Raw genomic sequence first — 13754 nt, 5'->3', positions numbered from 1 at the left:
GCTGCTTATTCAGAACAGAAATGGAAGCCTACTAAACATTTCCTCAAATACTCCATTCACTTGATGGCATCGTTCATCACTGAAACTTTGTATAAAAATATTCAAGGAACACCCAAACTTGAAGAGCTCGGGCAACATTTTTGTGGCAATTTATTCAGTGCTGCCACTGTAGTTCTATTTGTCCATTCTACAACACCATGCGCGACAAAACTGCTTGGATGTCTGCACAGTTTTTATCACTAGGACGCACAAGTGGGTAAACGTTCATTTGTTTATTTAAATCAACACATGCAAAGGGCTGCGCCATTTCGTCACACACATCCTCTCCTTCTTGAGAGCACGAAGAGAAAAACAAAAACCGCCCTCTGCGAGTTACATCGAATGCGCCTTCTCTACACAAACGAAAAAGGCGGGCCATGCGTTGGGCATTGGAGCACTGTCGAGAAGAAAAAAATATTAACACATACCAGTGCACATATCGTACGTACCAAAGACAAAATGCAATATACAAAAACTGCAAACTCTGCCAACTGCAGCCCGCGAGACGTAAACGATAAAAACCGAGTGCACCCAAAGCCAAAAACCAAAACGCATTGCTTCTTGATAGTTATGTACACACCACATAGGTTACAGCAACTGTTGCACAGTCGAATCGACAAGCTGAAGATCGGATGGCACCCAACAGCAAATAATTGAAAATTTTGGCCAAGCTGCTTGCGAGGAATGCCTCATTTAGTTGCAGTCACCATTAATTATTTCCAATACTTTCGTCAAAAAGCATGCCGTATCAGTGCACCGTTCTCTCTCGTACAACGATGCCGCAGTCGACACTTCTAGCTCGACTCGTTCGAGTGTGCGACAGCCGGTTACTCGTGACACTCCTAAACTATTCACATTGAAGCACATCACCACTTCTTTGACATCATGAAATTCGCTGCTTTTGTGCATCATTACAAAGTTGAAAAGCTGCCCTGAGCTGGTAGCGCGGCGAGAGCCACTCGGCTTTGATTAGCGCAAGCCAATCAGAGCGCTACGACTGCGCACACACTAAACCAACGCGGGTCACAAAGAGAAAAACTCGCTACACTCTTCAGACACAACATCCCCAACATATGTCCAAGAAAATGCTAAGAAAACATCAAAGAAAATCCCGAGCCAACCCCCCTCGTACATTGTTCCCTTTTCACATCACCAAAGAAACATGGGCACCTGGCTCTTCTCGGTGCCCACATCATCGAAGAATATTACACAGCTACAGGGGTTTCAAGACTTCAAAAAAATTTACAAAATGGTTATGAAATCTCGCGTTTCACTTTTCATCTTATCCCGCAAGCCTGCTGGTCGACTGAGAGTACAGAAAGGAGTCTTTTTCGCCAACAAGCTTCTGTTACAAAACTGTACCAAACATGCGAGCTGAAGTAAAGCTCCTCACTATGAAAAGAGAAAGACTAAGAGGCTATGAAACGTGTGCACACCCTAGGTATAGTGCTCCAAAATCCTCTGTAAATTCGACAAATTTGGCTCGTGTACGGCGCCCGAGAAGACTGCAAGCTCAGATTCCCTACATTACTACCGGATGGCTAATAGGAGTGAAAATTGCAGCAAAATAAGTCTCTCCTTTTGTTTTTCTGTTCGATATGGAGTGTAAATATTTATCACCAGATAGGAAAGACCAGTGCAAACATGCGTAACAACACACACCCTGCCACGGTTCAGGCAGGCCTACGCAAGTGTTCCCAGCCTAGTTAATGCACATCAAGCCATTCGGCCAGCACCCAGCAATGTGTTGTGAACTTCTTCAAGTTCAAAGAAAGTTCAGTACTGAAGAACCAATGTGCTACAGGCCTCTAACATTACATGCTATATATTAATGTGTTACAGAATAAACACAGGCTGGCCGAAGGATATGCTTTTTCTACCCCTCTAAGGACGAAAAACACTATAACTTATAACCACAAATGGCAACACAGGTAATTCTGGTTGAACCATATTTTCCAGCAAGCAGGGTGAAATCTGAATATAACAAATACAGATATCAAGAATTTACGGATATATCAAATCAAAGCTAGAAAAATTTTAAAAATTGCCAGTGTATGCACGCATGCTTGAACAAATATCGGATAAAATGTAGATGCTTCCACATTGAAATAACACCATTATAAGCAGGTCTGGTGAAGCTAAAGTAGGCAAAGAACAAAGTTTTATGCCTGACATGATAACAGCGCAAGTAGTAAGCAAAACTGCAAGCTTTTGTGGTAGAAGGCTAGGACAACGCGGCCAACACTGCCGTACATTTTGCTACGGTAATAAAATCCCGGCTGTGGACACAGCTGATGACACACTTGACAAAGAGTACACAGTGCTATGACTGAAGACTATATACACTTTTCTGCCATTTTTTTTTCAAGAAGTAGCACAGGCAATCTGAGTATGTAACGAGACATATGGCACAAGAGGTCTTTAACGGGTGGGGGAGTATACAAAGCGTACAAGAGCAAAATGCGCTTTCCATAGGCGTGCATTAAGAATGCCTGACAGCGTCGCTTGTTTGCACTGCCTAGCAGCAGTGAAGCTCTCGCGTTGGAAAGAAAGCAAGGTGAGGCCAGTGCTACAAAACTTTCCCAGCGTATAACAATGTGCAGCACATTAAGTACCAAACGAAGACAACATCTACGGTAATTTCGTTAGATTCGAGTTGCACTGGATAGTCATCGTGCAAGGTTGCAGCCGTGCTTCGTATGGCATTAATGTGTGAAGTGTATCCCACAGAAAAAGACCGACAACATTCAAGCGATGTTCTTGGAGGCAGGCTGGATGTGTATCTCACAAATTACGCTGTGCCCTAAATGGAAGTTCAACACTGCACGAATCATGACATGGAGCTAATGGGCTAACAACCACTTCTGCAGCGAAAGGGCTTTTGAAGTGTCATCTTTAACGCGCACAGACTGAATAAAAGATCCTTTTTTTAGATGACATGCAGCAAACTTAAAACAGCTAAAAAGCTAGAGCAGTGCAGTCCAGAACAGATAAGTAAGCAACCGGTAAAATCTGGAAATTTTAACAGTGGAATAAATTAAGTGCAGAGTTTGGAGAAGCTGTTTGTTGATTAGCTGCAGCATTCCATTTGCTGGTTAAGTATAGATGAAAAGGTTTCACGATCGAAGGTAAATCCACTAACTTTTTACTGAATGTTGTATGCTCCTAGTAATGGACGTCATCGGTTAAAAACATCGAAGTTTGCATGCTTAGGGATATTTACACGTAACCTGAAAGCTTACACACCACTGAAGGCAATCCACAACCACGAACACCAGTGTAGGGAACATCCAGCGAAATTTCTCAAAATACACACTGGTACACGGACTTCCATGTAGGAATACACATTTAAATCGCAAGTAACAATAAAAGCTGTTGAGGAACGAAGCAAGGCCGAAGCAAGGCAGGCACTGCAGACATACAGGAACTACCGCATTTCCCGATGTGTAATCCACAGGCTACACGCGTTTCAAAGCCAAAGGTCGCACCACGTAATATATTACGTGGTGCAGACTACACTGAAGAATTTCAAAGGCCAGTTGTCAGAGCCAAAGACTCATGACGCTGGTATCGAAATTGCCCTGCCTCATGGGCCCATTTGAAAATTAATAACTGGGCCCTGCTGTCATAGCAATATTTTAACCAGATCAAAATAGAGCAATGAAATAAGTTTGCCGCCCATAAGCAATATTTTCACTACAGCTCCCAACAAACAAGCGAATACCACACGCTATATAGTAGAAGCTGATACTTTTCACCACACGAATTTGCTTGTGAACATGTAAAGATATACAAACGAAGCATAAAGAAATATGCGATTGTCCGAGAAGAAAAAGACAGAAAATTGTTTTCCATCGAAACTACCCAAAGAAGATATCTGTGCAGATATTTGTCTGCTGTGGGCTATATACGGTGGGTGCGGACTACAGACCAAAAGCTACGGTACGTATGAAAAAATAGCTAACACAGTCGCGTGCATCGACGAAAGCATGAAATGGCAAGAGTACCGATTTAACCGAGTACAAGTACAGATGATGAATTGAGTGAATGCAAAGCCTTAACCGAAATGAATGTTGCTAGTGGAGTACCAGTGCAATCGAATGTGCAGCACAATGCACTTACAATGATAGCGTGCAGTGTATTGCTCATAATAGACGAATCGTGCCAATGCTACAGATTTTTGTTTTGTATCTGCGTAAAATTCTGTTTCTGAGGCCGCATATGTAATTGGTTTCTATCTCAACTACATCAACAAACGGCATAGATTCAAATTCTTTCTTTGCAAAAAGCTCTGTCGAAGAAAGATCAAACCACACTGCTAAATGTTCGCTAAATACGATGGACACAATGCCGGCAATACCTGTGTCACTGCATAAGTCTGCACAAACCAAATATGCTTTGTAAGAAAATGAATAATTTGCAATGCAATGCTGTGTTGCGGACTGTGCATTAAATGCTTCTGTACTTTGAAGTACAACTGCCAAGGGCTATAATCAAGCTTTTTTTTTTTATATTTCTTCCAGGGCTTCTTTGGACTCGATAGATAGCGCAGGACTGCGAGGTTCGAAAACGTACCAAAGATGTAAGTGATCCTAAAAGATGCGCTTAAATTCTACGTCAGTGTACCTAGTACGATGACTTATAATAATAGAAATTTCGTGTGCTGCAATTATCACTGTACATCTGAACTGCACTGAACTGTAATCACTGGATGCAAAATTACTTCTAGCAGATTTTTTTCACGACAAATTACACAAGGGTAATGAACCTTCACTGGACAAAGTGCTATATCAAAACGTTCTAAACAGCAGAAAACCAAGTAACATGCACAGTTTGTTCAATATTAAGGTATGAAAAATTTTATGCAAAACTTGTCATGAAATTGTTCACATTTCCAGACATAAAAGGCTCTACTGTGCAGCTACAAGCTTAAAGAATGGCATTCTGGTGATTGACAAGCCACTTCATCAGAGAAATAATTCTAGAAATTTGCAGGAGTAGTCTATGTACATTTCCCAAGGCCTGTAAAGTCATTTTCATGTTTTGCACCAAAATAGTTTGATATGAACTATGGGGCTCCGAAGCTTTTTTTTCCCCTTAACAGTGGAAGAGCTTTCAAAATCCATGCTGAAGAACAGCCTGAAAGACAAAGAGTATGGGACGAGGAAGCGCAAGGCCAAATCGCATTGCAAAATATGCGCATACAAGTACCGCCCATGACTTCTTACCATCGACAACTCGGAGGCATGTGATGTGTTTTCTCTCCACAGTGCACATCACCGAGGCAAGCTGCAAGTTGCCTCAAGAGCACCAGAATGTCAAGCTCAATCCGGTCCAAGCACGTGGCACGCATATGAGATGACATGGAAGTGCTTACCACAATCAATCCCATTAAACGTGACGCTATTCCCATAGCCCTGCCTACTTGCTAAAGATGTTCAGCACATGTGCGGTAATTACGCCATGGAAGTTAAGCATTCCTTTACACTGATCGTTAGGCTTTTTCATTTTTACATGGTTGGAATTAAATGAAGAGCGGCGCCTGAGCACACATTTTGCACGGACACGCGGCAGGTGACTGAATTCATGCATCTCAAAAGCACAACCATCTTTCTTTCTTTTTTTTTTCTCTTTTCTGTTTTCCAAAAAGGGTGTACACGACTGTAAAAACTAATTGCGCTAAATATAAAGGAGTGATTATCGCACTACGTTAAGACACGGGAAGTTACATTAGGCTGCTTCCTCAGCAGTCCAGGTCGTTCCGAAGGCGTATTGAGTGTGAAAAGGAGGAGTGTTCCGTTTTCTTGGGGGGGGCAAACGCTTTTGGCGAGCTGTTCCACAGGAAGTCGACAACTGTTCAGGTGCTGGGCGATCGAGGAAAAGAGAAGCAGCGTTGATCGACGACGAGCGCAGAGCCTTCAAACCAGGTCGCAACTTCTGCGCCCATGTCGTCGGAGACACCATGACGGCGAGATCATTCAACGTTGGCCACCCTCATACGCCGGCCAATGCACACCCTGCAAAGTGACAAAAGTAATGAAAAAAAAAAAAGATTACTCTTCGGTTTGTGATCATATGCAGTTGAATCTCAACATAACCGAGTTGTTGAATACGTTTACATGTATTGAAAATAAATTAGCAATGTGCATGTTTGGGCTAGTTGGCCATTCATGATTTCTTATTTGGCGCAATAAACTTCTGAAAAAGGAGACGAAAAGAATGCCACACATACAAGCACTAACTTCCAACTGAATTTTTATTGTTCAGACACATATTTATAATGGAAACCACACCACTCTCTTCCAGAAATCACGACGCCCCTAAGGCACACAGAAATCCTAAACAAATACAGGTCCAACGCCCCGTGGTAGTCTGTATGAGCTGAGCTTTCACGCCCATTCCAATGCCATGGCTCAGAAACGTAACCTAGGGTGTTTCCGAGAGTGCCATGACACTGAACGCCAGATTCGTGAAACCAAACCATTGCTGTACACCCAATTGGATGATCATGGCACCAAAACCTATTGTACACCTCAAAAGTAATATTGTCCACAGCCACCACATCCACCACTCGCGCTGTACGGCGCCGCGAGCGCGTCGCCGTACAGCTCGAGTTGCTCGCGGCCGCCGCTAGGTACGCGACGAGTTTTGGGGCCGAAAGACGCGCAACGCAAGCTCTCGCTGTGCTGTAAAATCGGTTTCTCTTGCTAATTTTGTGGCTTTAAACAGTTGTTTGTGCTTTTACTAGCTTGTAGTGGCTGTCTGCCAGCTTCGATCGCAAAAGTAGGAGCGCCAGGCTTTATGAAGCCTAAAATTTTTAATCGACGCGGGTAGTCCCGATATGACTGTCACAGGGTGCCGATTGCAAGAGACGTGCGTGTATTTTTTTTTTCGAAAGCGTGAAAATTCCTACCGGCGAGTGTACAGAGTAAAAAAAAAGCATTTGGTTTTCACGTTATCGTATGTATGTCGGAGGACTGTAGCTGGCGGTCTTTCCATGGAATTGCATTTCTCCACAACTGCAGTCGCTTTTCGTCTTTCGGCGCGGAGGAAAGACACAGCTTTTCTTTGCACGTTTTGTAGCCAGATTTGCAATTTGGAGCAAAGCATTTTCGTCCCATGGTGGCCGCCGCATCAGCGACACAGATCGAGCCACCGTGGTTTCAGGCGTGGTTCCAGCTTACAAAGTGAGCGGAAACACCGACGCGGTCGCGCACGTTGGTTTGACAGAGCGCAACAAACGCGACGCATCAGAGCGGATCTCAAGCCGTGGGATCACCTAATCACGACCACAGTGATCTGGCCGTGATCATGACTCGAAGGCTGATTGCGACTTGGCGACGCTGGTTGCATCACATAGGGACGCTCTTGCTCTTCGGACGCTTGCACCCACGGACGCCTCCGCATTTATCGAAGATGACCAAGCAGAAAGGAAGAGACGCGGCTGCAACGCTGGTTGCGTTGCATGCTTTCATTAGTGGCGTATCCGTTCTAAGCGACGGCAACTCTTCACTGTTGCTCTAGGCCTCTCTGGTGTAATAAATACACCGCGGATTTCTTTCTCAAAAGTTAAAGATGTTAATTGCAGTTTAAATGCTCGCGACGCACACTGGCCACATGCTTTCAAATGCGCCGGAGCGGAGATATCGGCCCAGAGTATACCTGCTGCCACCTTGCGGGAAACGGCGGCAACTCGAGCACCTCCGTGACACACGCGGCGCATTGGCGGAGCGGCGCGTCGGGCAACCTGTTATTCTACCACCGTGGCCAAAACTACAGACGATGACGTAGTTCCGGTCACGCCCACACTTTCGGCGCGTTCGCGTGGGCGGAGCAAGACGAACTTTTCTTTCGCGTATTTTAAAGCTCCTGCTGCCACAACAGCGAAAAAAATTACGCCATCGTCGACAATAATGTTGGTCCTTGTTAACAACAAAGTTTTACTGAATTGTAAAACAACTTCAGCATCCCTTTAATGTACCAAAACCACGCTATGATCATGAGGGATGCCGCACTGGAGGGCTCCGGAAATTTTAACCATCTCGTGTTCTTTAAAATGCACTGACATCGCGCAGTACATGGGCCTCTATAGCATTTCGCATCTATTGAAATGCGACAGTCGTAGCCGAGATCGAACCCGTGACCTTCGGGTCATCAGACAAGCACCGTAACTGCTATACCACACCGCAGCGGACCGACGCCTAGTATTGGGCTGAACCACGTGGCAGATACATATAGTACAGTCAACTTCCATTATTTAGACCCTGACGAGACCAACTACGTTGGTCACATTATCCTGCAGGTTTGTCACGGACTGCGATTTTTGCGTCCCGGCGTCACGGTGAATTAACGGGCGCCGCTCTTCCCCGCTGACCTTGCGGGAACCGCGTACTCTTGAAAAGAGCCGGGAAGTGCTGAATGGGGTGTCCTTCTTCGAACGTCGCCGCGGACGATTGATCCTTTGTACCTACGGCGGCGGCGGCAGGATCTTGCAAAGGCCGCGAGGTACTCCGAACAAGCTTTTGACTTCAAGACGCTCCGGCTGAGAGCCAAGCAAACTGACCGTTCCCACGGGAAAAAACTTCTGGTGGACAAGCCGTATGGCAGCACCCCAACAGATTGTCACCCTCGCTCAGTGGAGGACCCTCTCCTAATTAAAAGGGGGTGTGGTCAGTGTATTTTTAGGGCGGAGTTTCGGACAATGAAACGCGCATGAATGGACCCAGGTAGAGGTCCCTTGTTCCCCCAGGAAAAGGATGAGGGGACACGAGGATGATTTAAGCGCAGGATTTGGCCCTGCTAAGCAGTCTAGTCGCTTACCAACATGGTGTAGAAGCAGATCAACAAGTATCCCTTCTGGAAGGTTTTAGTGTGGCTCTGTATCGGCTGGCCACCTAAACGTTTAGTTGTGACGAGAAATTAACGTCCGCATCGTAGACATCGGAGCTTCCTCTCGGGTTAGCTCAACCTGCCCGAGATCGCCTTCAAGCACTAGCCTCCCGGAAACACCAGCGTTGCAACACCACCGACATCGCAGTCGTGCCAGAACTCTCTTCGACTTCTCGCTTCCGATCGTCGTGGACTCAACGCTGCCGGTCATCACACGTATGCGCTCACCTGTTTATATCTTCGAACTTTCGCATCAATAGTTTTAGTGTTTGTTAGTTCTTGTGTAGTTCGTAATCCTTCTCTCTTGTAAGCTGATTTATTGATTTCATATGTATTTTGTTAATCATATGTATTAAGTGTTGATGTATTTTGTTAGTTCTAATAAGTGTTCTGCTACCGTTCCTTGTGCTGCAATATCACTAGAGTAAAGTTGTTTTGTTTTGTTCCCACGTCTCTGATCTCTTCACTGTCTCTGCTTACGTACGGAACGAACTAACCTGCTGTCATTCCCGTCGCCGACTTCGCGCCGGCGACGCTGGTGGCAGCTTGTAACAAGGTTGAATTAAACAAGAGGCGAAAAAAAGCTTACCAGTGATTCGTGAGGTAGTGTCTGCACGTATTCTAACAAGCGGTGAATAGGCTGAATGATATGGACTGTTATAGCACTCCTATCAACATTGCCATGCCACAGGAATGAGATGAGCAACACTGTGGGCTTATTTGGCAAGGAACATTATGGCAACCAAATAAAGATGAACCACGATATACTGAAATGAGTAAAATTGGGGATTTATTTTGTTATGTTTTGAACTCGTATTATTCAAATTCAACCTTTTACGTGAAATATACTCGCCGGGAAAGTCTTCTTCACATGATAGGGGTCGCAAAAATTTCAGAATAACAGGGCAGTGTAAGAAGATTCGTGTAAATAGTACGACAAAAATATCTTTCTTTTTCGTACAGATTCTAGGGAATGAAAAAATACCCTAGAATCTGTACAAGACTATGCATATTTAGGTCGCTTACTAATAGGAGATCCTTCTCGTGTAAAGGAAATTCACTGAACAATAAGTATGGGCTGGTGTGCAATACGGCAGACATTCTCAACACAAGACAGGCAATTTACCGCTGTCCTTCGAGCAGAAAATGCACAACCACTTCATTTTGCAAGCACACTAACGTGCAGGGTGGAAACTTGCCAGCTAACAAAGAAGCTTGAGGAAAAGTGAAGAACCACGCAACGGGCGATGGAACAAAATATGACAGGCATAACATGAAGAGATAAGAAAAGAGCAAAGCAGATCAGAGAACAATGAGAGGTATAGCTGATATCCTTCAATAGGATGGCAAAATGGCCGAGTTGGTAACTGCTCATTTTAACGGACAGTGCAAATGAACGAGGACAGTGCCAGAAAACAGGACGAGTGCTTACTGACAACAGAAAGGTTTATTGGAAAAAGCAGCTTCTAAATGATATTTCGCTGGTATCCTTGTTCCCACCAATAAAAGACACTGGACCTGGATGGGTCACGTAATGCGTAGAACAGACAACTGACAATCAGTGAGAGAGACGGAATGTATACCACAGCATGGCAAACACCGCCGAGATTGCCTGAGAGTTGGGCGGGGTGATGAAAAAAGAATTTTGCAGGCATAAAATGGCTCACGCAAGGTAGGGTAAAAAAAAAGTGGCTCACACAAGGTAGGGTAAATTGGAAACCACCGGTAGAGGCCCTGAACCTGCCATAGACACCGAATAGGCTGTTGTTGTTGATAATGATTATAATCCAGACGCCTTGCAGGAAACATGAATCTTTGCCAGTTGTCTTCATAGAGTGCCAATATTCTTGTTCCTAGTACCTTTGATTAACATCGCATCTTGGAAGCCAAGGCTAGCTACTGCTGCCAAAAAATATTTCAGTATCGGTAGAGAGGCTGCTTCGGTAGCTACTTTGTGTTGTACACAGCATGATTTGAAGAGTTCATTAGCAAATAATAGCATATATATATAAATCATATGACCACTGGTGCCAGTAGTAGTTCTGATTTATTGCCTCTGTCTTCCTTTGCCGCAGCATACAACTTCATTTTATTTAATTTCCATATAAACATGCTTTTATATTCAGGTTAAGATATACATGGAGGCTTACGAAGAGGGTTCTACTTAAATTGAGGACGACACAGCAAGCCATAGAAAGAAAAATGACAAGTGTAACCTTGAGGCAGAGGAAGAGAGCAGAGTGGGTCAGGGAACAAACAGGTGTTAAGGACATCTTAGTCGAAATGAAGAAATGGACATGGGCAGGGCATGTAGCGCGTAGGCAAGATAACCGCTGGTCATTAAGACTGGATTCCAAGAGAAGGCAAGCACACGAGGGGGGAGACAAGGTTAGGTGGGCAGATGAGATTAAGTAGTTTGTGGGTTATAACGTGGCCACAGCAAGCACAGGACGGGTTGATTGGCGGAACACAGGAGAGGCCTTTGCCCTGCAGTGGGCGCAGTCAGGCTGATGATGATGACGAAATATTTAATTATATTGAAAATTTCATTATAAATTGGAGTTTGTTGCGCAGCACTTTCACTGTATGTGCTGCAAGAGCTAAAGAAAGGGATTACCATATCAATGCAATTTAGCGGTAGACACGCATATGTAATGCAGATAACGAGAAGTTTCTCATATTTTGCAGCATTATAAGCATAGGTGACGAAGAGAAGCGAGTCATCGCAATCCTTTGGTTGCAACACCTGCACATGGGCTTTGTTAATATATATGATGAAACCATTAGTGCCAGGACGACAGGATACGGCATACAGAATGGAAAAACGTGAGAGAAAAAACAATTTTTCTGCAACATCTGCCATGAACTGGTGATCACAGTCGGCAACAGAGACAATGACAGAATGTGATGCGGACAGTTCTTTTACAACTGTTTCGATGTCCTTTTTTCCACATGGCCAGATTACATAATTGTCACACCATATGCCAGCGCAATGCTTAAAGGCATTATCGAATAAGAAACTCATTTGAACTTTGCTTGCATTCTGCTGGCTCATTTGCACTTCGCTTGGTAAAATAAAAAAGTTGGATAAATTAATACAAGTGCATGCAAGAAAAGATGGAGTAGCAGCAATAGATGGGCAATTCAACATTTTCACACTTTCTGTTATGTATATCAGTCACTCACATAAAATTGCCCACTTATACTAAAAAAAAATCTTTTTTATTATGAACGTACAGCTCAAAGCCAGTGTGGGTTAAACTTTGTTGAGCTACACTTTTTTGTTCGTTTTCTGTGTATGCTATTCACCTTTTTTATACCCGTGTTTTTGCTATGCACTGCAGAGTAAGTGGATGGTTAAGTATCTAGAGTATGATGTTGGTGGGTCAGGTTCTTTGTTCTAAATTGTGAAATTACTATGCGAGCACTTTTTTTTCTATTGTACCTGTTATAGTCTGCATAGTTCGCTATCCGCTTTTAATGTACCATTCTTATTATATAAGCCAATGTTTTCTGAGAATTTACTTTGAAATGCTTATATTGATGTTCATACATGTCATACTGCTATTGCCATGCGAGGTCTTTTGGCATGCTGTCAAGCTGCTGTGTATTGTGGCTTCCAGCTCAGAATGACAGTCAGTATTACTTGATCTATAGAGAATCGCATTTCATTTGATTTAATTTGATTTGACGTCCATACCCGATGCCAGCGCCCAGTAGTATGGAGAGTATGTTGCTGAGCAGCAGTAGGGGAAAGATGTCGGCCAGGCGGATGATGCGAGAGCCACGCAGACTCAGCACGGGACGTTTCCGGGTGCCACCCACACTCACCGGGTGACGGAAGTTCCAATCCCTGCGTGAAAGAGCGCATCCGAACGTAAGCAAACACATTACAGCATAGCCTGAAACTCCAGCCCCTGAAACAGTACAGGCCTAATGTAAAAAAAAACATGGCTGATCCCTCCGTCATAGGAATCGGTATAACACGAAAGTGAAACACGTCTTCACAGAAGTAGTGCTTATTGTGTAGTGATATATGAGAGCTTGTACAATGTCTATTCGTGTTTGGCAGCTACAGCACCGTTTTGACGTGGATGCACCCATGTTGACGAGCATGTCTCTATCGCGACGACTAACGCCCATGATAATGATTAAACCGTTGTGGTAGCTGACGTTGTGAACATATATTTGGACACAGCAAATAGTGAATCCCGCGTAAGGATGATATCAACAAGCTTATAATCAACACTGGTACCCGGTATGCACTTCTTCAAAGCGTCGTCAATTAAGGAGAGAAACGGCACGGTGTGCGCTTTCTAGCAATGGGTGACCGATGCCTGCGCTCATGCATACACTGCCACACACTACGCTTCAGCAACACGGGAGGTAGAGGTTCGTAGCCTGAGCCGCAAACGCGTGCGTCCTGCTGTGCTCTGTCTCGCAGGCGCTAGTCTCGCTCCACCAAGGCACGACATTCGCCCGTCGAAATCGCGTCCTTTCTGCAACACGTATTGCAGCAGTTTTGTTAGTCGGTGCTCCCGCAATCGAAGCAGTCGGTGGCGGAGAAATCCCGTTGGTGCATGTGGAAGCTGCACTACTCTGATGAGCTGACACACGCTAACACGAAGCGAAAGGCAAAGAAAGAACGTAACCAACGTAACTGCGTCAAGGGTGCCTCGGCGACGCCAGCGCGGCCAGTGTACCTCGCTGGTATCGAGACGCTGTAACCATGACCTCCGATATCGCGCGCAATCTCGGAGTAAGTGTCGATCGTGAAGCATTACTTCTTTTCACCTCTCACAGACGGCGGCTCCGCCCCGCCTACC

At 44.6% G+C, this 13754-nt stretch overlaps 1 protein-coding gene across 1 annotated transcript in view; it reads right to left on the bottom strand.

The window, feature by feature from the left end:
- Positions 1 to 253: 253 nt before the first annotated feature.
- The window catches only part of LOC119399532 (BCL2/adenovirus E1B 19 kDa protein-interacting protein 3), a 96531-nt gene continuing 83030 nt past the window's right edge, over positions 254 to 13754 (bottom strand). Inside the window, exons 5-6 of the mRNA XM_037666341.2 lie at positions 12629 to 12781; positions 254 to 6056 (exon numbers count right to left, since the gene is read on the bottom strand). Of these exons, the coding sequence (XP_037522269.1) occupies positions 6014 to 6056; positions 12629 to 12781 (196 nt within the window). The 3' untranslated portion in view covers positions 254 to 6013. The remainder of the gene's footprint in view (positions 6057 to 12628; positions 12782 to 13754) is intronic.

The sequence above is a fragment of the Rhipicephalus sanguineus genome, chromosome 7 (assembly GCF_013339695.2).
Source record: "Rhipicephalus sanguineus isolate Rsan-2018 chromosome 7, BIME_Rsan_1.4, whole genome shotgun sequence".
Taxonomy (NCBI): Eukaryota; Metazoa; Arthropoda; class Arachnida; order Ixodida; family Ixodidae; genus Rhipicephalus; species Rhipicephalus sanguineus.
Note: the sequence above shows the minus strand (reverse complement) of the source record. Positions and strands in the feature narration are given on the sequence as shown.